We start from the raw sequence: 25,418 nt of genomic DNA, 5'->3' as shown, positions 1-25,418 counted from the left end.
CCCACACCATTTCTACACCCGAAAAGCATGACATGTCAGGAATTTTCCTGGCATATGGCAAGCCTGCATTTAGTATGTGCTTATATCCATTCTGTATATTAAAAAAATGACAATACAAAAAATAAAAAGAGTGGCCTGGTTTAGCCAATTAAACACAGTCAATTGAAGGGATTATTTTCATTCTTTAATGGATTTGTGTGAGCAAGAGCACACCTATGTGTGTGTGAGAGAGAGAAAGAAGACCCAAATCAAGGATGGGAAACCTGGAGGGGCTCCAGATATTGGACTACAACTCCCATCAGCCTCAGCCAACATGGTCAATGCTTATTTATGATGGGCGTTGTAGTCCAACATCTAGGGAGGGGGGGACATTCCCCCATAAGGTTTCTGGCTTTATATCCACTAACAATGCACATAAACAGATTTCTCTCTCTGGGGTGGAAGCCTGTCTGGAAGGTAACAACACTTCGTGCATTTGACGGGGGCGGACTGCACCCCACAGCAACAGCTTTATGCCACCACAATAGCTTTGTTAGGAAGGCGATTTAGGGGCCCTGGAGGCTCTCTCTCTCCACAAGTGGGGTCCCGTTAGGCCCCGCGCGTTGCCATGGCGACGCGGGAGCGAGGGGAGGCCTCCGGGGCGCTGCGAGGCGCTGTGAGCCGAATCGGGAAAACGCAACAAGCGTCCCTGACTGAGCGCGAGAGGGGGCGTGTGTGTGTCTGTGTGTGTCTCGTTCGTCTTTGGTGGCTGGCGGTGTGTGGGGATTTCACCCCACCCCGCTCCGCCTGACGAGGAAGAGCGAGCGGCGGCAGCAGCATCAGGAGGAACCGAAAGTGAAGCGGCTTCGGAGCAAGGGGAGGCGGGTGTCGCGGCGGGCGCCTGCCGCCTGCGGGCCGAGGAGGACTCGGGTGGTTTCCCTCATGAGGAAGAGGCGGGCCTGAGGAGGCCGACATGTCCGACAACGGCTTCGACCGGGCTCCCGGTGCGGGTCGAGGCCGAGGGGGTGGGGCTCCTACGGCTCCGGAGAGCGGAGCCCGCTTGGGGATGAGCGGAGGAGGAGGAGGAGGGGGAGGCAGCACCAGCAGCGGCGGAAGAGGCTTCGGGGCCCCGTCGCAGCTCAAGCAGGGCTTCGCGTACCACCAGGAACCCCTCCGGCCGCCCAAGACGGCGCCCCCGGGGGCCGGCGTCGCCGCAGGTATTTGGCCCGGTGCCGCTTCCTGCGCAGTCCCTTCACGCCCTCCCACTTTAGTGTGGGGGTTGATTATTATTATTATTATTGCTATTATTATTATTATTATTAGGAAGTGGAAATGGGGTGGCCGACCTCCCCACATAGCCTTGGCCCGTTCGTAGCCGAGCAAGAGAACGTAGGAGCCAACTCCTAGAGGCCGGGAGTTCTTTTTCCCCTCTCCCCCCCCCCATAAAATATTTGAGGGGTTCCCCCCCCAAGTTTATGGGAATTGCCATTCCAAGGGTGTGCGTGCACTGCGTCATGTGATCGATTATGCGCCCCCCCCCCCATATTTTATTCTTGTTGGCACCCCTGGCAGAAAGTGTGCAAACCTGGCTGGGGGGGATTGTTGTTTTTCCCCCTCCCTCTCTTCCATCCCCACGGCCCTTGTACTCCGTCCAGTCTCCCTCGGGCGAATTTGGGGCTATGCAGGGGCGCCTTTGGAGAGAGATTGTGTGTTTGGGGGTGGGGGTGGGGGTGGAGACGTGGAGACGAGAAATCTTCGCTCCTCCTGCTTCAACCCTGTATCTTGGTGTCTTGCGCCATGCACCGCTATTCCTCAAGAGCACCTCTATTTCTGGCCGGCTCCGCATACTGTGTGTGACTATATTTATTTGCGTCGGCGGCCCTGCTGTAGTAATTATATCACTGGGCTGTGTTGAAATGCACCCTGTTGGTCTTTCTATCTCTCTCTCTCCCCTCCACCAATGTTTTTGCCATTTCATCCCGAATAGATGCAGAGGCGGCCCTTTGAACTTTGGGGCGAATTGAAGCCTGCAGTCCTGTGCAGATCTTCATTGGGAATAAACCCCCACTGGCCATGATGAAATTAGGTGCCGAGTAGAGCCATTATTTTACTTCCTGAAATCTCTTTGGTTATTGGAATGGCACTTATGGGCAGGGACGAAGAATGGGATTAGGATTATTACGTTACCAAGGGCTATGTAGCACTTTTTTAAAAAGATTGGGATGATGTGTCATCTTCCCTGCGTGCCCCTTCCTCTCTGTAGACTGCCCTTGAATGAGGTCTGAAATAGATTTGTAGGGTTACAAACAATGTGTCGATTTATATTTGTGCAAGTATGTAGTGCAGTGTGTGTTTCCATTCCATTAATTGGAAATCTGGTCCATATATGGGTAGTAAGATGGTACTGCTGATTAGAGAGGAATAGGGCAGGGTAAAATAAGAACTTGTGTGTGTGTTAACTATATACACTCAGGATTGGGATGGATAGCAGCCCAGTCATAAATATGGTCATCATTTGGAGCAAGTTCTGCATAGTTCAGTTTAGTTGTGCATAGGGTTGCATTGAACCCAGTGAAACTTGCATTAAAGTAAGCATGTTTAGGAGAGGACTGTAAAAATGTCTTTGAACTCTTCATGGAGTTTTTTGCACATGTGGGAAAGGGCTGTCTTGAAACTCAACCAACATTTTAGCCAGTGTTAATTTTAATTACTGATTCAAAATGTAAAAAGCAATTAGTCATATAAGAAGAAGCAAGAAGGGTGACATCTTGAAACATGAGGATTCAGCAGTAAATTTGACTGAAATATGTAGCTGCTTCTAAGGATGTTTCTTGTGTATTTTATTTTTACCACTCTTCAATTAAATGTTCAGGGCAACTATACAGGGCTTAGACTTTAAAACTGAGCAAGGTGGCAAGATTCCCACATCTTGTGTACTGCATTTAAAAGAAGTTGTTGCCTTTGAAGAAGCAGCTACACAGTAAATTAGGAAAGCAGAATATGTTATCAGCTGTAAATAAGTGCCTCGCCTGCCTTAACCCTAAAATTTAGGACAGACAACATATTCATTAAAAAACTTAGCTTGTAAACTTCTTGGGACAGAGTTGCTTATGCCTGCTATCCATAACATAGAATATACATTGATGATACAATATACTTAATTATGGGTTTTATTCAGTTGGTGCCCTTGTTCAGCAGGAGTTATCTGGTAAAAGAGAGAAGGTGGTTTTTGCTGATCTGTCATCCCCTTTCGAGTCCCTGACACCCTTAAAATCTGTTGCAGGGGGGGTTAGGGGACACTCCAGAACATGTTTCTGGAGACTGCAGGGGACAGGGAAATGAGCTAAAATCTCATCCTCTGTGTGCTGACACATTTGCTGAAGCAACAGCAACAGGAGGACCAATTGGATTCTACCCTATGAAATAAAATGCCTTCTTAAATACAATTAAATACATTTCTCCACCAACAGAAAGACTGACACATGTCTGCTATTTTGTCTGAAATGTGACAAAAAGGCTTTATACTTAATAAATACCTTAAATTTTGAATATTTTTCCTCTTATACATGTCCAGGAAAAAGGTTTATGTTTTGGTAATGCAAAACTTTGCTTTATTCTGTGTAATCTTCAGTGCATAAGAATTATTACTTTGTATTTGTAAGGGGTGCACAAGAAGCTGTCATGGTAAGACCTGTTGACTTAAGGTGTGTGAGATACATAAATATACACAGACACAAACAAGAATCTTTATTTACGTTCCCAGGCAAAGCTATGTGTAAGATTCTAAATTCAAGCTCTGTTTGAATTGAAAGGACGGGGACGGCCTAATGTCTTCAATATCTAATGCCAATTAATTCAGTTTTTTTTAAAACAGTTACAGTCCCCAATTATACATTTTTAAAAATATATAAGTGATTATTTTATATTCAGTTTTTATTTTTAAAAAATGCATCCCAGAACTTCTTCAAAATGCATTCTAGTGGCTAGGGAATACATAGGTTATAGTACAATCTTCTGTGTGATCCAAGAAAGCTATGGTGGGTTACCAGATGATTACACTCCAGTCTTAATAACTAGCTAAAATCTAGGCAATAACAGATTGACTGAGTGGGGGACTTGTTCAGATCCCCTTTTCAGTACCATTTTAATAGACAATCAGTCATCAGTAGTGTAGATTCAAATGTTCATTGATTTTGTTTCTCTGTTCACAAACCTCCTACACTAGGGGTTTCCTGACTGGTCCGTGGACCACCAGTGATTCACAAGCTTCATTCAGTGGTCTGCACCATGTCAGCATTAAATGTTTATATTGATTTGTAATTGTATTTTATTGCTTTTATTTCTTATGGTGTAGTATTGTATTACACTTTGAAGGTATACCAACTGTAATACAATAATATCCAGTATAAGAAATAAAAGCAATTAAAGCAATTAAAAATAATGCAGTTATCTAGCACAGTGTATTGCAATAGCTATAACAGACAAGAAATATTTAGTGGTCAGCCAAGATGCTCAGCAGTTTTCAAGTGCTCTGTGTGATAAAATATTTGGGAACCACTCTTTTTGACTCTTAGTGTACAATCCAGTGGTTACTGGGAGTGCATCCCAGCGGCCATAGGGCGAATTGGATCCTTCCTGCTTAAGTCAGAAAGGGAGATCTGAGGTTAAGAGTTTAGCTCTCCAGTGCTAGAAACGCTTCTGAAGTCCTGGCCCAACTGATATTGGAGCTTCAACCCAACATTGGTAGGCTCCAACAGGTGTGTCTGTCAGGTGATTCTAATAAATGGCTTCAATCCAATGACCTCTTGGCCCCACAACTTGTCCCCAAATTGGAGGAAGAATTAGACATGCTTCTGAGGGTGTTCAGATCCTTCCCTCACCTTAACCTCTTGTTATTACCAATGAGATTGGGGGGGGGGGAAATGAGTGGAAGGGCACTCCCTCTGTTCTGCCCTGCCAACTTGAGCCCAGAAGGGCATAGGATGAGATGGTAGAACTGCCTTTGAACTTAGCTCTCTGTCTCTCACACACCATTTAGGATTGTGGGCTTCAATTATTAATGATAGATTGGACTTTGAGTGGGTTCTTTTTCTTTCGTTTTTCTCTTTGAGATTAAATCTTCTCTGAATTTTACTTCCCCCCCCCCCGCATTTTCCCTCATATGTCATGTCTTTTCAGATCATGAGCCTATAGGCAGGGACATTTTTCTACTAAAGGGCAGGGTATAAACTTTATTCTCACATTTGGGGTTTTCCTGATGTGGTATGATGCAGCTCTTTATAACTTAACGAACACCATGTACAGGTGAAACTCGAAAAATTAGAATATCGTGGAAAGGTTCATTTCTTTCAGTAACTCAACTTAAAAGGTGAAACTAATATATGAGATAGACTCATGACATGCAAAGCGAGATTTGTCAAGCCTTTATTTGTTATAATTGTGATGTTTATGGTGTACAGCTGATGAGAACCCCAAGTTAACAATTTCAACTTTGGGGTTTTCATCAGCTGTACACCATAATCATCACAATTATAACAAGCAAAGGCTTGACATATCTTGCTTTGCATGTCATGAGTCTATCTCATATATTAAACTCCAGTAGCTAATGAAAACAATTGCTTACATAAATAGACTTTTCCACAATATTCTAATTTTTCGAGTTTCACCTGTATATTAATAGCCACCTATATGTCTATGGCAAGAATTATCTCTAAATTGCATATCTTCTATAGTAAAGGAATAAAGCCATCTCTCAGCTGCCTTGTGTTTAAGAGACTGCACTACGATGATAGTAAAGTCTTTTAATTCTTCCTAGCTTTAAAGTTGAGCTTAGTTTCCTTTTTCCATGGTTGACCCTGACAAAAGTGATTTTTTTAAAGTGCTGGTGGTTGCATAATGTCAATAGTGAGAAAGAGAAACAATGAGCAGAAGAGCAGGGATGCCAACAAGATTTTGGGAGCCCAGTAACCTGTTGTGGGGGGGGGGATATTTTAATTGACTTCTGGTTGAAACATGCAAACTCAGTTTCTTCATATTTTAAATTTTCAGAACAGGCAAGAGCTACATCTTTACCAGAAAAAAATAGTTCTAATTCAGGAATGGCTAAACCTCAGGTGGTTGTGGCTCCAGTGGTAATATCAAAGCTTTCTGTGAATGCACCTGAATTTTACCCCTCAGGATATACCCCTAATCTTACAGTAAGTATTTAGCCTCCTCTCTCTTCCATTTCCAAGCAAGTGAGGCCAATGTGAACATTCTGCCAGACTTGTTAATCTTCTTTGTAAGAAATGACTTTGATTTTGGAAGCTGAAACATTCCATCCCATAATTTCTCTTGGTTTACAATGAAGAAATCTCCTGCCCATAGACACTTCAATGCTGCTGCTGTGCGTCTGCAACTTTTGATTTGTCTAATTAGGTCAGCTAGGCAATCTATAAGCAACATTTTGAGTTTGCTGAAATTTTGAGAATGCCTTAGGGACTGCTTGAAAAAGTTTGCTCTTGAATGACATGGGGTTTTGTGGATAAAGCCTTCTAATAGGTCCCGGCTATTTAAAAATATATGTATTAGTAGTGTGTATATCTAAAAGTATACACTTCACTAATATCTAGCTGACTGATCTGAGAGGACAGCCTCTCCCTCTTTTTTGATTATGTGCCAGTACTGCACACAGCACATTATTAATATTATTAAGAGTGCTAGTATACTTGACTTCAAATACTCTTCCGTAAAACTAAGTATCTTTTGCTATCATGTAACACACGGGTTGCCATTGTGGATTTGGGGAGGGCTATAAGTTGGAAGAGGAGGCAGAAAGTCCATTTATATACTGTGTCTGATCTATATGAAAAAATCAGCTTGCTTGCTTTTTTGCAGTGGCATCTCTGAACAGCAAGTGTTTACATTTTATATATGCACATAATAATTACAAAACAAATAAATGTAGAAGATTTTAGTTAAGGAAAAAATAGCTAATAAGAGTGTGTGTGTACACAAACAAATTCCAATCCATTGCAACTGCCTAGCTGAAACAGCTCCTGGTGAGTGAATTGGGCATCCTGTGCCTGTGACATACCACCCAGTCTTGTTGTTGTATATTATTTTACAGTAGCTATAATTTAGCTGTAATTTACCAACAGCAAGTATTCATGGTGTGTGGACAGGACAGCATGGCTCACCACAACATGATTGTTAACAAGGCCCCCTAGTAGAACTTTATGCCCAGTTTAAGATTGTTCCAGGGTTGTGTGTTTTTTAAACTTCAGATTTATTTATTTATTTATTTATTTGCATATATATATATTGTCTTCCGCTCTTATTGGTAAATATAAGTTGTTGAAGCCATTTGAATGAGAACTGATAATAAGTTTAATTCCAAAGCTGACTATAATCGCTTTTAGGAATCTTCTTTGGAAGATGGTTGTGATGGATTTCCAACTCTAACAGAATATGTGCAGGACTTTCTCAACCACCTTGCAGAACAGCCGGCTTGTTTTGAAACTGAAAGAGCACATTTTTCAGAAACTGTAAATGCTTGTGTCACTACAGATGAAGCATTACAAGAACTTGTTGAGCTCATATACCAACAGGTAGAGTGTGTGTATATATATATGTGATGTTTGATGGACAGGTTGCATAATATATATAAAATATCTACATGAATTTCTAATCTCACAGAAACATGGGATACATCATGTTTGCTTTTATTAAAATAAAATAAAAGATTGAGTCATTAGGAGCTTTTGAAGATCTGGATGTTAATTGTTTACACTAGAGATGAAGCGTTTCATACAATTGTAGATTTGGGGACCTCCAACCCCCCAAAATGCAGGAATCTCAACTAAAGCATCCATGACAGATGACTATCCAACCTCTACTTAAAAACCTCAAATGAAGTAAAGTTCACCACCTCCCGAGTGAGACTGTTCCATAGAGTTGGCTGCAGGGGAACAGCCTCTGTTAGACTCGGTTCGAGAGGAGGGGGGGCTGGCTGTACCCGAATCCCCTCGGAGCAGGAGGAAGAGCCAGGTACTGGGGCAACATCAGCCCAGCAGGAGGTGGGGCAAAAAGTGGAGGGTGTCCTGCTGGTGCAGACAGCGTCATCCATTGGGGCCAACTGATTCATCCAGTGAAGACTGAGCTAGGAGAGCTCGGACTGCAGCTTCTGTGTAATTACTAAATAAACCTAAGAGTAATTAACCTGTCATCCTGCTGCAACTTGTGTGGTAGAGACATCGTAAAACCTGACAGAATCTTATTTCTTGCAACTTGAAGCCATTGGTTCAAGTCCTGTCTTCCAGAGCAGGAGAAAACAATCTTGCTCCATCTTCCATGTGACATCCCTTTAGATACTTGAAGGTGTCTATCATATCTCCTCTCTGTCTCCTCTTTTTCAGGCTAAACATAACCAGTTCTCTCAACCGTTCCTCATAGGGTTTGGTTTCCAGACCCTTAATCATCTGGGTTGCCCACTTCTGCACATGTTCCAGCATGTCAGTAACCTTAAACTGTGGTGTCTGGAACTGGGGACAGTATTCCAGATGTGGACTGACAGGGGCAGAATAGAGTAGGACTATGACTTCCCTTGATTGCGACACTATACTTCTTTTGATGCAGCCTAGAAGAGAGTTTGCTTTTTTGCAGCTGCATCACACTGTTGACTCATGTTAAGCTTGTGGTAAACTAAAACCTCCATATCCCTTTCATGTTTACTACTGGCAATCCAGGTGTCCTACATCTTATGTTTGTGCACCTGATTATTGCTGCCCTAGTGTAGAACCTTACATTTGTCCCCATAAAAATTCATTTTGTTAGTTTGGGCCCAATTCTCCAATCTGTTAAGGTCATTCTGAATTCTGATTCTATCTTCTGCAGCATTAGCTACCCCTCCCAGTTTGGTTTCATCTGCAAATTTGATAAGCATCCCTTTGATTCCTTCATTCAAATTGTTTATAAAGACATTGAACAATTATGGGCCCAGGACAGAACCCTGCAGTACCCCACTTGTCACTTTTTTCCAGGATGGTGAGGAACCATTTATGATCACTCTTGGGGTTCGGTCGGTCAACCAGCTACAAATCCACCCAAGAGTTACCTTGTCCAGCCCACAAGAAGATAATGGGGGACTTTGTGAAAAGACTTTCTGAAATCAAGATAAGACTACATCCACAGCATTCCCCTGATCCACCAAGCTTGTAACTCCTATCAGAAAAAGAAATGAGATTCATTAGGCATGGCTTATTATTGAGAAAATCATGCTGGGTCTTAGTTATCACAGCATCCTCTTGTAAGTGCTCACAGACTGACCGTTTAATTATCTGTTCTAGGACCTTTCTTGCTATCAATGTCAAACTGACAGGTCAGTAATTGTCTGGACCTCACCAAGTATTCTGCATCATTTATTCTGTTATTACCAGACTGGACACTGCTTCCATTTTGGGAAAGACAGAGGCAAAGTAGGTGTTGAGCAGTTCCATCTTTTCTCTGTCACCCAATAGTATTTGTCAATCTTCTCCAGGCAAAGGATCTACTACTAGCTTGTTCTTCTTCTTGCTTTGAACATAGCTGAATAAACCTCTTTTGCAAGCCTGAGTTCATTCTGAGCTTTGACCCTCCTAACTTCCTTGCAACTGTTGCTATTCATGTATACTCTTCCTTTGTGATTTCCCCTTTCTTCCATTTCTTATACATGCCCTTCTTACATCTTAGCTCACCTGTGAGCTCCTTATGCAACCCCACTGTTTTCTTTAGATGCTTCCCACTTTTCTTGTTGGAATTGTCTGCATTTTGTGCCCTCAATATTTCATCTTTAAGAAACTGCCATTCGTCTTTGAATCTTTCTGACCATGGAATTTCACCCAGTAGTTCCTTAAGCTCTTTTTTTAATCAAGCTTCTTAAAGTCCAGAGTGCATGTCTAACTACATTCTGCTTTCCCATGCCTCTGTACAATGAAACCCAAGAGGCTGTGATCACTTCCTTCCATGGTTCCTGGTACTTTCAATTCATTGATCAGCTCTTCCTTGATAGTGAGGACCAACTCCTTGCAATTTTGTCATGCAAGTTTAAAATAGTGACAGAAAGGTGTGTGCCTTTGAATAATGGGCTGCAGAATGATGATGCTCTCCCTGTTTTTTAAAGTCTGGTATGAAGGAAACCTACATTCTGTGATATAGCTTAGAAATATTTGTTTAATCGTCACTGAATGTATTTTTACTACACAAAGCAATTGGAAAAGGGTAACCAACTCTTATATCCAAAGTATTATTTTTTTCCTTTTGGGGGGCAGTTCATTTGCTTTATGAAACCTTACTGTAACCTACTTAAACTTACAGGAAATGTTTTTAAAATAGAATATTAGTTCCAGTTTCGATGCTCTTAGTGTCATATTTCACTGAATAATAAGCTAAGGTCAGGGCACGTGTAAATGCCAGTTCAGAAATCAAAGTTTAAGTAGGACTTCTTAGAAATGAAATAAGAAAATACCTCTTTGATCCCTTTTTTCACTTGCAACCTTCTCCAGTGTTTTTGCAATATCGTTCCTTACTTCTGTTAGTTGGCATTTCTTTTAGCATTGAAAAATGCAGTTGAAGCCATGGGCATTACGTACTTTTGTCTTACTAGCCATACATCCAAACCGGAAGATGACCCAATTAATTTTAAAGGCTGTATCTTTAAAGCAGAGCTTTCCAAACTTTTCATGTTGGTGACACACGGGGTGAGCTCCCGTTGCTCGGTCCCAGCTCCTGCCCACCTAGCAGTTTGAAAGCACGTCAAAAGTGCAAGTAGATAAATAGGTACCACTTCGGCGGGAAGGTAAACGGCGTTTCCGTGCACTGCTCTGGTTCACCAGAAGCGGCTTAGTCATGCTGGCCACATGACCCGGAAGCTGTACGCCGGCTCCCTCGCCAGTAACGTGAGATGAGCGCCGCAACCCCAGAGTCGGACACGACTGGACCTAATGGTCAGGGGTCCCTTTACCTTTAATTCAGTTTTACTAGCAAAACGGAGATTAAACTAACCCCTTTCCAGCGCTGGGACAAACGCAGGGAGCGTTTGCGCGACACCTACACACTGCAGCTGACACACTAACGTGTTGTGACACAGTTTGGAAAGCTCTGCTTTAAAGAGCGTCCACAACTTGAGAGAGATATCTATCACTTTGCTAACATTACAATGTATCCTGTAGTTGTTTTTATATTTCACAATGCACTGGTTTTGGCATTTTTTTTTCTACTGGTATTGTATAAATTCAGCTAGATAATATTTACTATCAAATGTTGAGGATGTAGAAGATGTCTTTCTGCCAAAAGCGAATTTGAAACCTCATGTAAGTTTTGAAAATGAGGACAGAGACCTTGAATTGAACTCTTTATCAATTAGAGGACTCAGTACAAAGATAACTCACAACTACTTTCTGAGATGGCTGTGAGTGGGGGGGGGGGGGTAGCATGATTGCAGCTGTGGGACTTAAGGGAAAAGCAAGGAACTAAATGTTTCAAAGGCCAAAATTGTACCAAGGGGGCGCATGAGTATAAGAAATAATAAATAAGAACTGAGTTAACTGACCCTTAGAGGAGGCCTAGCTACTGGTGGTTGTTGGGGCCTTTAAAAAACAGTCAGTGATTTCTGGTTAGCTGAATATTATTCTTTTCAAGTTTTTGTGGAGGGGTCAAGGAAAATATTTTATGTACAAGAAATCCACAGCATTTTGTAATTTTAATTCCAATTATTCTTTTGTTTGAAAGGCTACATCTGTTCCAAATTTTTCTTATATGGGAGCAAGGCTGTGCAATTATCTTTCTCATAATCTCACCATTAATCCACAAAGTGGCAACTTTAGACAGTTACTGCTTCACAGGTCAGTATCTGTATTTTTATGACATTAAACAGTCATGCTCAAAATTGGCTTGATTTTCTTGTGTTTCTTCCCTGCTTAAACATCTGTTTCAAGAGATTGCCCAATGGACTACCAGAACAATTTTATCTGTTGCATAATTATATTCTGCCCCCTTTACATCAGAGGCATTTTGGGATTTTTGCTTCATTTTGCTTCATTTCTTATCTCTGCCTCTTTTCAAATGCTTTGGCAGGCATGTTCTAGTAAGTAAAACTTACAGATTTTATAGTAATGGAAGAGAAGCTGCCGATAGTCGACCAGCCTTAATTCAGTCTGTGTACTGTATATTCTATATTCTCTCCATGTTTCCAGAGTCCCAGCTTTCATTTTTAATGCAGATTTCTAGCCTGCATAATTGTAGAAAGCAAACCACCTGTGATTTCTTTATATAAACAATCTGTTGTTTTCCTCCCCCACCCAACCAAGAATATGTGCAGTTGTGTGTGTATCTCTAAGTCTTCCCATGCTTATAAATAATACCATATATATAAATTTAACTGCAATTTGTATAACTTAGTGGGTAAAGAAGCTGGGTGCCTATAGTGCTGCAGTTCAGCTTTTTTATTCTAACGAATGAAAAGTGATGAATATGCTTGGGCATTCAGCTGGTATATTTTCTCTGGGTAGAATTCAATGTTGCCCTATTACAAACGTTCCATTTGTGTAATCATTTCAGTATGCATTAATGGACATAGTTGGGATTGGTCTTTTGTATCTTGGGAAGTTTTTCCTCTTCACAATTGTATCTTGGACAACATCTCATTTTATATTGCATTATAGATCTCGGTGGAAGCTATTGACAATTGAGTCAGTCCTATCTGCATATCCCTTTCTTAATTATACTGGAGTATAATTGAAACCTGAAATATATAGCTAAATATACAAAGGGTGCATTTAAATTAATGGCAGTGATCTAACAACCAAACTCATGAAATGAAGCCCTAGGATATGCAGTTGTTTCAATTATACACCATCCCATTTTAATCTATCCTTTGCCTATTATTACCCATTGATACTGGCTTTTAACTGCAGGTTTTTAACTTCAGTATATTTTTTTGTATAGCTAGAAATGACAGACATTGAGAATATTGCTGATTAAAACTTGTCTTTTCTAGGTGTCGAAAAGAGTATGAAAATAGAGATGAAGCTGCCAAAGGAGATGAAGCTGCACGGAAAAGATTTCATGCATTTGTGCTATTTTTAGCTGAGCTTTATCTAAATCTAGAGGTAAAGGGATTTGGTTTAAAAAAAAAGTCAGACTAGTGGTGAGAAAAGGATCTAAGTGTACATTTTGACTATAAGTCAAAAGCAGTAAAAATCTAAAAATAAGTATCATGCCTTTAGCTTAGAGTTCTCTTATTTATTGCATAATTTCAGTAAATTTATTATTTCTGTTAAAGAGTCCAAATCCTTGTCGAAACATCCAAGTGCCTTTTTGCTTATTTGCCAAAACGTTGGATGGTGTGAACTATATATTCCTTAATGAGCAGTTGGGTAGAATTCTGCTACGATCCTTTATCACTTTATTTCCCTAAGTGAAACTGCTATACACTCATTTATTCTTAACATGAAGCATTTTATCCCACTTGGCAGTTGGAAAGAGCTCCCATAACCACAAGATACTATTGGTTACAGCTCTGAGGCTTACAGTATAAAACACATGAAGGCAAAAGGATCGGAAGAGAGGAGGGGAACAAACTTCAAGCACTATTTCCTAGTTAGGTCTTGTAATGACCTCTAGAATGGAAAACGTTTGAGGCCAGGAGGAGTCAAAAGTTCGGTCTTTCATCAGAACTGATGGAGAGACCTACATTCCCAGCTCTTTGTCTCTCATGTAGCCTGATGGAATGGCTGCTGTAGATGACAAGGTTTAGTCTAGTTTCATTGTAGATTGAAATATTTTCTTTCTTTTCTAACCAAAACTGAAAGTTTAAGGGAAGGGCCCAGAATATTCTTGAGGATTATTCAGACAGTAAAGTTAATCTAGAATTATTAGGTGATTAGGAATGCTAGCATGAATGTATCAATTTCTAAATACTTTATCTGCCACCCAGCTTCCTAGAATTAGGCTTCTTAAGCCTAAGTAACATAGTGCAATTGGCAAATAAAGTATTTAGTGTAGTTAAGTAGCATTGATTTCAGCAAGCTATTATAAAAGGTGGCTTTAAATTTCCTCTTAGCTATTCAAATGTACAAAATCATTATTCCTGATTTAACAAGCAGGCATAATATATATTTGCAGAACAAAGTATTCTTGTTGATTTTTAAAAGGGGGAGAAGACTTACTGATGCCAAAAAGAAACATAGAAAAATGGCTCCCCAAAGCCAGAAAAGGAAGGGGAGGGAGTGTGTTCTTTAGCCACATACTTAACAGGGAGGAAAGTGCAATGGTAAATTTTCAGAAAGAGACCCGCAGGTGGTTTAGCATAGTGCCATCTGTGCTATTGGCCTTTCTTTGTTCTATGGGAGGAGCAGAGTGGTTTGTTGAAAAAGCAAAGGCAGTCTGCATCTGCTCAGGGCATTTTTACTGTGTTCTTCTGGGCTAGTAAAAGTATTTTTTACTTCCTATCCCAGATACAATGTGTAGACACCTGATCATGGGCTTTTAGTTTATGGTTCTGTAAGCAGCTAGTTTTATATAGGAAAATATAATTCCAGACACTTTGGTTTAAATGACTTGCCATATTTTTAATTTTGAAGTCATCAAACCAGTGGTTCCAAACTACACTAATTTTAATGGCATGTAAACATTCATATATACATTTTTATAGGTAAAAGGGACTAAAGGCCAGCTAACCCGAGCAGAGATTCTTCAGACTGGACTTCATGAATTACTGAACACCCTTTTCTCTAATCCTGTGGACAACAATTTAACCTGTGCGGTGAAGCTACTGAAAGTATGATGTTTTCATTATTTGTAGTTGTGTTCTTATATGTATTTTGGGGAACTTTTGTTAAAATGCTATTAATATTAATTCGGGCATTAATTACTTTAATAAAAGTTGGTTTTTATATGCAGGCATAGTGGATAAAAGTGGTGAACATGGCCTGGTTTTTTGTGGGGGTGCGGTTTAATCTTCACTCACTCATGAAGTTCTCTGACTGGACATATCTGAGACTAAACTACCTCGGAGGAAACATGAGAAGATATAGATGTGATAATTAACAGTCTCTGTTATATCACATTGGCTTTGTTCTTTTATGTGTAGAAGGACTTCCATGCATACAAGGTTACTTCAGCTTCAGACAATACAGTCTACATTGTTTTGACTAACAGAAACAGCTTTTTAGGAGGCATTGAGGCTACAGTGTAGAGGGGGAAGGGTAGGAAAGCCATGGCAAGCAGAGGTTTGCTCATGCAAATTTGGACCCAGTTCATTATGCATAACCATTTTAATCCATTTAACAGTCAATCTTTAGAATATTGGAGGAGGGAGTAAATACAACCCTCCCCACACACATTTCTGTAAGTATTAAGAGTTGTTTTCTACATCATACTTGATCTAATCAGGGGTGCCCAAACTTTTTTCAAAGAGGGCCAGATTTGAACATGTGTGAGGGCCGACCAAAGTTGTTGAGCTTTTTTTAGGGTTTGACCCCAATAGATAAGCTGCCACAGGGGATGGATAAAACCAGCTGGGGGGCTGGATTAGGCCCCCAAAACAAACTTTGGATATGCCTGATCTAATTGCATAAAAAGAATCAACAGTCAGCTATTCACTGTCTTGAAAGGGGAGTTGAAGAGCACAATCCTGTGCCTGTTTACTTAGGAGTATCTTCCAGCCTTTGAGAAGGGACTTGCTCCTTCGTAAGTGTGCATAGGATTGCAGACTGGAAGAATGATCCAAACCCTTGTCAGGCACACTACCCAAGGCAGAGGGTGGGTGGGTGGGTGTGAAAAAAGTCTTCTCTGGGCTGCACCAGCCTAGAGCTAGCCTAGCGATCAGGCACCATGCTGTCTAGCGGTGACAATGGAGCTGGCTCAGGATCTAGCAGGTCCCGGGCCAGCTAACCCCTCCCCATGAATGCTCTATTTTGAAGCTTTCTGTGGATTGCTGCTAGTAGGAAGCCCACCAGTGGTAATTCCACCTGGCAGAACGGGGAGCTCCACGCCAGCAGAAAGACACTAGGCAGAGGCCACCTTTTGGGCTGGGCTGAAAGAGACCCCTGCCCCATCCAAACCTTTTGCAGCGTGTGAGATAAAGAGCTTGGATTCACCCTAATTGTATAATTTCTTCAATAATGTGCAACTATATCCTCAAGCAGAAGAGAGGCTGGGTTTATGCCAGTGTTCTGTAAAATTCAGTGTACTTTTCAAGTTGGATCCATGTTGTCCTTGGCTCTTTTCAGAATGTGATGAATCATAAAAATAGGTTTCAAGAGCATTCAACCAATGGTGTGCAAAGCTTGGTGGTTTTATTATATCCCCTACTATGGCGACTCTTAACAGAAGAATAAAGAGATCTATGCACGAGGCTGTTACATATGTGTGGCATAACTGGAAGAACATCCAAGCTGCTTCTTGTTTCCATAGAAGGATATCCAAGATTTGCAGGGTGTGGCGTTTCGATACTGCTTTCTTATTTTTATGCTGCTTTAAGAGTTTTAAATATTAAGCTGTTTAGAAATGCATTTAATCAATGAAATAATTAACAAGTATTATGAAGGCCTTCATCACATACCCAGTGATTGCAGAAATGTCATTAACCTTAAAGTCACATTTTGAAAATGTCTGCTAATAGTATGTGTTCTTTAGTTGACAGGCTCAGTACTAGAAGATGCATGGAAAGAAAAAGGAAAGACTTACATGAATGAAATGATACAGAAAATTGAAAATGTTGTCTTGGATGCAAATTGCAGCAGGTAGTGAGAAAATTCATTGCTTCCTAGCTTTCCATTTGGGATGATTACTGTTCTTTGCCATCTCTTTAGGTGGAACAGCTTTTAAAGCCTTCTGATCATTACTGTAGTTAAGAATTGTTATTGTGGTATCTTTAATACAACTTGTGCTGAAATTTCTGCCACGGTTTAAGTAATACTGCTTTCAAATAGGATCAGTCTTTGGTAATCAATGGGTGGAATCCAATTGATGCCGTTGTGCTCACTGATGCACTTTTGAACCAGTAGGTGCCTTCACTAATGGAAAGACAAGGGAGGCGATTTTAGGCAATTCTTAGTGCTGCCTGCATCATCCAGCACTAAAAAAAAAGCACCTCCAGAGGAAGAGCACATCAGCAAAAATAGTCTTCCCTTCTCTTCAGGGCTGTGGGTGTGGTCACTAATGTCATGTTTGTGTTGACTGAATGAGAGTATTGACTTCAAATTCAAAGTTGAGGTCTTCAGATGAAGGGTGGTATAAAATTTAATAAATAAATAAATGTAAATAATTACTTTCCAAATTAAATTGTCTTTGGCAATTAGTTAAAACATTGTTTTAAACTGAGTTCATGAGCAGCTGTGAATGAAAGAGCAAAAAGTATCAGTTTTGTTTTGTTTCTCCCTTATATTCTGATTGCAAGCAGTGAGTAAACTACTCCCTCATGTTGGAAATGCAGTGAGTTTTATTATGTACTTTCTTTTTACAGAGATGTAAAGCATATGCTTCTGAAGCTTGTAGAACTACGGTCAAGTAACTGGGGAAGGGTGCAAATAACTTCAACATACAGGGAAGCAACTCCAGAAAATGACCCTAATTACTTTATGGTAATGAATACTTGTGTATCCTCTTGCTTCAGATACATTTATCAGAATATGTATAAAGTACTAATAAAATGTGGAAGTAGTTATTGATAAACACAATCGTATTTTGATTTCAGAATGAGCCAACGTTTTATACATCTGAAGGTGTGCCTTTCACTGCAGCAGATCCAGGTATGTCAACAACTTGATTGGTGGGGGGGCAGTTAGGTAGAAATTATCTGAGGAGCTCATGAAGTCCGATATTAAAGAAAACCTCTGTAAAAATGTACAGGCAACTCCTGTTTTAGGTGTGACCAGTATATGCACCATCCCACACACATGCACAGCATTGAACCCAGAATTGACTTCACTGAAACATCACTAAAGGGGTGGGGCAGAATGGGGTTTTAGCAGGCCTTTCCAGTGGGTTTGCAGTTTCATGCAAGCGCACAATGACCCGGAACAAAACCTCTGCACAAATGGGAAGTTTCCTGTATTAACATTAGGTGGAATTCAACACTGAACAAGCTTGCCCCTTGACAGATGGAACAATCACCCCTTTCCTCTCCCCACATACTGTTCTGGGTGTTCTCCTGACACACACCCACATACCCCCGAGCCAGTTTAAGAAGGGGGGGTCCCTTTGCTCAGGCAGAAGCCCTTTCACAAGGCTTTTCACTCTCTTAGTGAATCCCACCCATAGCTTTAATGTTAGTTATGGAAGGATTAGAGGGCACACCAGTCAGGAAGCTAAGCAAGAACTTTGTTATCTCTTCCTCTTCAACAAGAACAGAACAGCAACAGGAAACCCTTGACTCTGGCCAGGTACCTAAACAGTAGCCCTGTTCAGGTGTTAACACCTGACTAGGGAATGGCAACATGAGTAGCGTTAGTGCACTCCAGCCTCAACCATGTAAGTGCCACCGCTATCCTTCCCATGTTGAACAGGAAAGTCTGAAAGTGGTCAACTAAGTGTTCAACTGGACTTGCTTAGAAGCCCCCTGCAGACCTTCCTGCTCAACATGGGAAGGCTGGGAGTGAAACTGGAATGCAGAACCATTACGGCTTTTCTCATTTGTTAGTGAATTATTAGCAACAAATTATAGGATTGAAATAAAGTTTTTTCCTCTGTGATTGCTGTGAATTGAAGCCTTGTGGTATTCTACCCCTTTCTTGGTTCTTGCAACCTTTTTCTTTCCCGAGAGTGTGAATTTGTATCATTGCATCTGTTTGCTGAAGCAGTTTGTTAATTTCACCTAATCTTCTTAACCTTCTGTTGATGGAATGGAGTGCAACAAAGTGATGTGCCTAAAATCTTGTAAGTGGTACTCGAAACAGCATCAAATTTATACTTATCATGCTTTGCACATCTGTTACTTAGATACATCCAAACATTTATTTGTGCATTACTGACTGTACAGTTTTAGTTATGGGTATAGTGAATGAACTAAAATTTGAAATGCAGCTTAATTTTTTAAATACAAAATTCTATCATAGATTATCAAGAGAAATACCAAGAACTCCTTGATAGACAAGATTTGTTTCACGAGTATGAGGAAAATGGAACAGACTTATCAGGAGCTGGAGATCCGTAAGTTCTTGTTTCAGTCTGACATTTTAATCTAGGCATATCCTGGCTTGAGTTTGTTGTTTGAAATCCTGAATGAGGGCACCACTTTTCAAGAGTGCTTTCATCAAAACTTGACCTTTAAAAAAAATCATCTTATAAGCAATGAAGTTTCTAATGGGTATGCCTCACCTCTTGTAATTTTGCTTCGTTGGCATTCTCTGGTGCACCAATCAAATTATATATGTTTCTACTAAAACAGTGTTGCTTTTGAAAATAAAATTTCTGTACATTCAGGAAAAAACAGCTGAGCAGAAAGCCTCTTCTGCTTACAGAATTCCTGTCTAACTTCACAGAAGAGCACTGCACAAGAAAAATGGAATTATTGTGATAGGGTTTCTTCCTTTTGCACAAGATCATTTTCTTTTTTCTTATGAGGACTCCATATATTTAACTGTTTATAGCTTGAGTCTTCCACACATGTGTAGAGCAAGCCCTAGTGATTGGAGCACAGACAGTTGCTCACAGCAAAGCAAGACTTGCTTTGCACTTGAGAGTATTAAGTGATACATCACTGGGGAAACCCAGCCAGATGGGTAAGGTATAAATATAATCATTAATTAATTAATTAATACCAAAGTTGAATCATATGCAATATGACCATTAGGGCTTACTTTGCAGTGGGAAACGGAATGCACCCTGTGTATATACAAGTTGCAGCTCCAGAAACTTTATTGTGCAAAATCTTCCACTAGCACTTGCACAGCATTTTGCAAAATCACACTAATGAGTAAACTCGTTGCTTTTACACTCTTTGAATCCAGTGCTGTGTAAGTTTCTGTTCTGAAATATTGCACAACCTTATTCCGAACACTTGAGCTTGAGTATTTTGTAATTGTAATGCAATTGGACAGATGAACTTAGCTTGCGCAAAATACTTCCATGTTAAATCGGCGCAATCTGTTCTGTTTGTTGTCAAGGCTACATATAGGTATAAAAATGGGGCTTTGATCCTGCTGTTTATCTTACTCTCAAAGATGGTGTCTTCTGTGACTGGAAAAAATAGGCATCTAACATATGGATTCTTTTGTAGGTATTTTGATGATGATGATGATGATGACGATGAGATGGACCCAGAAATTGAAGAAGCATATGAAAAATTTTGCTTAGAATCAGAACGCAAAAGGAAACAGTGAATGCTACACATGAATAATAGTGTTGTGTTTTTTAAAAAGAATAAAAACAAAAACCAGCATAGGTATGAATAGCAAATAGAAGGGATGGAAAATGTTTAATATCCATACCAAACAAAGGAAATTAAGTTTCTCCTAGCAGTTAAGTTATGCAATTTCCATTTTATTAAACAGAATCTGCCAAAAAAATGTAAACTTAAATCCTGTAACTTAAACAATGTGTATATATATATCATAGTTTATTTTATGTACAGTTAAATAAACAATGTTTTGACTGGAACAAATTTTATTTCAAACATTTCACATTAATCTGCAAATCTGAGGGTTGTCATGGTACATTATCACTTTTTTAAGAAAGGAAAATTCCTAGAATCATAAAATACACTATGACTTTGCAATTGTACTTCCTCGCCTTTGTATAGGATATGGCTGTCCTATATTTTTTAGGCTGCCAAATGTTTCACAATCATGAAAACTCCTACTACCCATCCACCCTGGGGGTAAATTGAAAATCTGCACATAAGAGTATTGTTTTCAAACAGCTAAATATGGTAGGCATTTTAGTTCATAAAGGTTTTCAAACAAATTCACTTGGTTAAAATGTCAGGTTGGTGATCTCCCCAAATACTGGTTCAATTTAGATGTCAGGTGAGAGTAAATAAGTTTGGAGGAACAGGCATGTCTTCCGCATTTATACCTCTTCAGCCCAACCTCACATTTGATTCCTTCTTTCTGCCTTTCCTGATTTACCTTAGCCATAGTTTGCCATGATCCATAAATTGAGCAAACTATGATTAGTGCTAATCAGGATTGCTTACAAATCTTGGTTTGCAATCCCACTTCACAGTGACAGAGGAAAATGAAGTCTCACACCATCTCATCATCTACTTTCGAGAGAGAATGATGTCTCAATATAGGAATTCTATTTGTTTCCCTCCCCATATTCTTCCCATTTTTTTTTAAAATGATTCTGTTTTTAGTTCAATGTTGCACAATATTGTGTGTTGCTTTGAACTGTAATGCTCAGAAATTGGCATTTCTGTTACTTCTCAATTTGGTAATTTAGATACCATATACAATCACTTGTATAGAGCTAAACAGTTTTTTATTACAGAAAATAAGCCCTAAATGTTTGCTGGTTATTGTCCCTTCGCTTTTTAAGCATCTATTTTTGTCTTTATGAAATGTCGCCCAGGAACATGTCTGGCTTTTTTTTTGGTTCCTCGTTTTATATTGAATAGATTAAGTAGCGTCTATTTCCTAACACAAGATGTGTGTGTGAAATTTCCCAAGAAGTAGGTAAAATAACTTAATGTAAAGACAACAGGTTGTAAATATGCATGTAAATAGTGCTGTTTAATATTGCACTGTTATAACTTGGTACAGTTTGTGTCTGTTAACAAAGTTAGCATCAACTACATCTTTCGGCTGTTAATTTGTTTAGCTTATGAACATCCTATTTTGGAAAATAAAACTCCTTTGTTTTGTTGGGTATGGTTTTGGTCTTTTGTTGTCCTTGTTTTAATGGCATGAGATCTTACTCTATATTCCTTGCTTTTCATCTGCAAAGCAGCTACTATGTACCTCCTGGCCATCATTTATCATTGTCCTTTGAGAAAATATAGTAGGTTTTCCAGGTAATAATACAATTAATATGCAGCAACATCAGGCCCACTGACTTGACCCTGGGACCATGGATATCCAGGGTGTGTGGGCATCTGACGTTGGATGCACACACTGGCGGGCATGCTGACATGGGGTACACAGGCCCCCATGGTGCAAAAAAGTGGGTGCCCAGCCCCTTCATGGGGAATTTTGTGGGGGCTGGAGCCCCCACCCCACCCCACACAGCACCTATGAGTAACATAGTTTCAGCTGTGGTTAATACATGTCATGTTGCCAGCTTATTTTGTGTGCTTCCAGTTGAACCCGTGTCCAAAATACTTGAGTAATTAAATTTGTTGAGCACCACCTGCAAGATGAGACTAGCAAATACAGTGGATTGATTTTAAATTAAGGCATTTAAAAACCCACAAAAATTGGTGGTGGTATCCAGCGTTAGTCATACTCAAAGGAAACCCACTGAAATAAACAGATTTAATTAACAAGTATTTCAATGGGTCAATGAATATGACTCGTGTTATACCACCCTTTAAATCTGTTGATTTTTAAAGAGTCACATCTTGAAATTCCTATTTCTTAAAACGGGTATGAATGTTGTTAACTGGTTGTTACATAGAAACATACTGGTTTGCAACTCGGTAAAGCCTTTATACAGCAAATGAGCATGGTCCAAAAGCTTTGGTCATTTAGCTCCGATACCTTTTGCACTGTAGAATTACACCTGTTGATGACACGGCAGTGCACCTTCCCTTGCCAGGGCGAGAAGCAGTTTGCAGAAGGGGTAGACGTAATTTAAAAATACGCTAAAGGTCACCCACAAAGATCAGTCACTAAACAAGCCTCCTTCCCCACCTAGCACCAGGGTACAAACCGACTGCTATTAACTTCTCTAGCACCAGATAGGTGACAATGTTGGCTTGTGGGAGCACTCCATGGATGGTGCAGTGGACCTGGTTGGGTACTTCGGAAAAGACCTGTTCTTTTTGCCACCTTCAAAATGTCTCTTAAAGGGTGGCAGAAGGGCCTCACTTTATGGTAAATGTTCCAATTTCCTTTTAAAAGATCTCTATAAAATACTACGATTTCTTAAAATAAAAGCGTGTTATTTTAATGATTTCTTACTTTAAACCTTTTTTTAAATCCTTTATTACATTTATCTCTCAAGGTAGTCTTATTATCTACCCCACCGATTCGTGGGGGTGGGAGAGTGAAATGAAACAAGATAAAAATTGTTATATGCTAGTAAAGTAACAAATAATGAAAAGACAGTGCAATAAAGGTACAGCACTCGTGAATTCTGAAATTTGAGGACTATATTCACAATTTGACATTTCCAGATAAAATTGTGAATGCCCTATGACTGGTAACACTAGTGAAATGTCACCAGTGCTTTTTTTCCTTTAAAAACATTTAGGGGTACAGGTGCTCTCGTTTTGACGCAAGAAAATAACCATTTTACATTCAAACCGGGAAAAATAAATACAGTAAATGGCCAAGAATACAAAGATGCACAAAATGTTTAGGGGTATGCGTACCCCTGCATACCCCCAGAAAAAAGCACTGAATGCCACTACAACAAATGTTGGGGGATTGTATCCAATGCCAGTGCTATCCAGGGGCAGCTCTTCAATTCATCAATTTAAGTAGGCAAACTTGTGAGTAGGACTAGCACTGGAAGCAGCCTTAGGAAGTCCCTTTGACAACTACAGGTGGAAGTAAAACAAATACGCATGCTTCACCTTTGTGATGTCCCTTTAGATTAAGGTTACCAGATGTCCCCGGATTTACAAATCAGTCCCCATACAAAATTCATTGAAGTTGAAAAGTGTCCCCAGATTCATTGAAAAAAATCTGGTAACCTTACTTCATCGCCTCTCTGTCTCTTGTCCAGGCTAAACATCCCCAACTCCTTCAACCGTTCCTCATAAGGCTTGGTTTCCAGATCATCTTGGTCGCTTCTCCTTGTGCACACAGTCCAGCTTGTTAGTATCCTCAGTGCCGGATTTACGTATAAGATAAACAAGCTATAGCTTAGGGCCCCACTTTCTTGCCCCCCCCCCAAAAAAATGTAAAGGGGGGAAAACCTGGATGTACATTTCCAAAATATAAGATAAAAAAACAAATAAAATAAAACCTCCATACAGCAAGAGTGTTTTGTGTTGTGTAGCCTGATAGCCTGCTCCCTAAAATACTGTATCACTGGTTTGCTATTTTTATTTCATGTTATAGCAAGTTTCTGGAGACTAGATGGTGAATCTTTGTAAATTGTGTTTCTAAAGGAACTTTTGTTATTGCCAAACGCCAATGTGTTTGCATTATTGTTTGTTATGAATTAAAAAAAATCATTTTAAGTTAGAGCTTAATAATTATTTCACTATTAATATGCTTCTTAATTGTATATCACTATTAATATACTTCTTAATTGTATTTCAGTTCAACGATTACTTTGATAAAATACATATTTTGTTATGTGCAAACGGCTTTAGATACCTATTAGGTCCATAAACTACCCAATAGCGTATATTCAACACACACAAAAAACAGCGACGAATTTGTTGTTGACAAAGGACAGCTGGCCCCATTACCTTCAGTAGCTTACGGCCTCATCAAACCTACAAAATCCGGCTCTGAGTATCCTAAACCTGTGATATCAAAGACCTATTGCCTTTAAAAAAAAATAAGAATAGGAGAACTACTGCATGCAAGCCCACAGCGCAACCTTCCCAGGGTTCGTGCGCTAAATCGCCAGCGACGCGAGCCTTGAAAGCTCGTATTCAACCGGGAAACCAGAGCTCCGCCTCCTCCTCCTCCACTTCTTCTTCTTCCTCCTCCCCGGCGCCGCTAGTCCGTATGATCCGCCCTCCTGCTGCTGCTGCTGCTGAGCTTCCTCCCGTCGCGCTTTCTGCTTGGTTTCCCCGCCTTTCGGCGCGCCGTCTGGAAAAGGAAAGCAGCCGAGTTCTTGCTGCTGCTGCTGCTGCCTTCGGGTAGGCTGAGCTTTCTTCTGCAACTCTCTTGGTGCGCATTTGCAGGTGGGTAGCCGTGCTGGTCTGCCACAGACAGTCGAAACAAAATTTAAAAAATTCCTTCCAGTAGCACGTTAGAGACCAACTAAGTTTGTTCTTGGTATGAGCTTTCGTGTGCACCCGCACCCTTCTTCAGATCTTGGTGCATCTTTGCCTCTTTCCGCGTTGGGACCGTGCAGAAGTGAAAGGCTCTCTAAGGTAGGGGGGGGGGTGGCGAGGGGGCAGAAGGGGGGTGGTCACAGTGCCGGATTTATGTAGAAGCTAAACAAGCTGCAGCTTAGGGCCCCACTCTCTTGGGGGGCCCACAAAAGAAATTAAAGGAATTTTTTTATGTACATTTCCAAAATATAAGATAAAAAACAAATAAAATTAAACCTGCATACAGCAACAGTGTTTTGTGTTGTGTAGGCTCCTAAGGTGTAAGTAATGGGCCCCACCTGCTATCCTGCTCCCTAAA

At 40.3% G+C, this 25,418-nt stretch overlaps 1 protein-coding gene across 1 annotated transcript; it reads left to right on the top strand.

Annotated features, from left to right (window-relative positions):
- Positions 1–719: 719 nt before the first annotated feature.
- PAIP1 (poly(A) binding protein interacting protein 1) lies at positions 720–21,806 on the top strand. Its single transcript, XM_033163768.1, has 11 exons — positions 720–1,196; positions 6,028–6,176; positions 7,380–7,568; positions 11,725–11,837; positions 12,992–13,103; positions 14,648–14,773; positions 16,633–16,739; positions 17,462–17,579; positions 17,693–17,747; positions 19,053–19,146; positions 20,216–21,806. Exons 1-11 carry the CDS (start codon positions 953–955, stop codon positions 20,316–20,318), a joined length of 1,410 nt encoding a protein of 469 aa, XP_033019659.1. The 5' UTR covers positions 720–952; the 3' UTR covers positions 20,319–21,806.
- Positions 21,807–25,418: the final 3,612 nt, after the last annotated feature.

The sequence above is a fragment of the Lacerta agilis genome, chromosome 11, assembly GCF_009819535.1.
Source record: "Lacerta agilis isolate rLacAgi1 chromosome 11, rLacAgi1.pri, whole genome shotgun sequence".
Taxonomy (NCBI): Eukaryota; Metazoa; Chordata; class Lepidosauria; order Squamata; family Lacertidae; genus Lacerta; species Lacerta agilis.
Note: the sequence above shows the minus strand (reverse complement) of the source record. Positions and strands in the feature narration are given on the sequence as shown.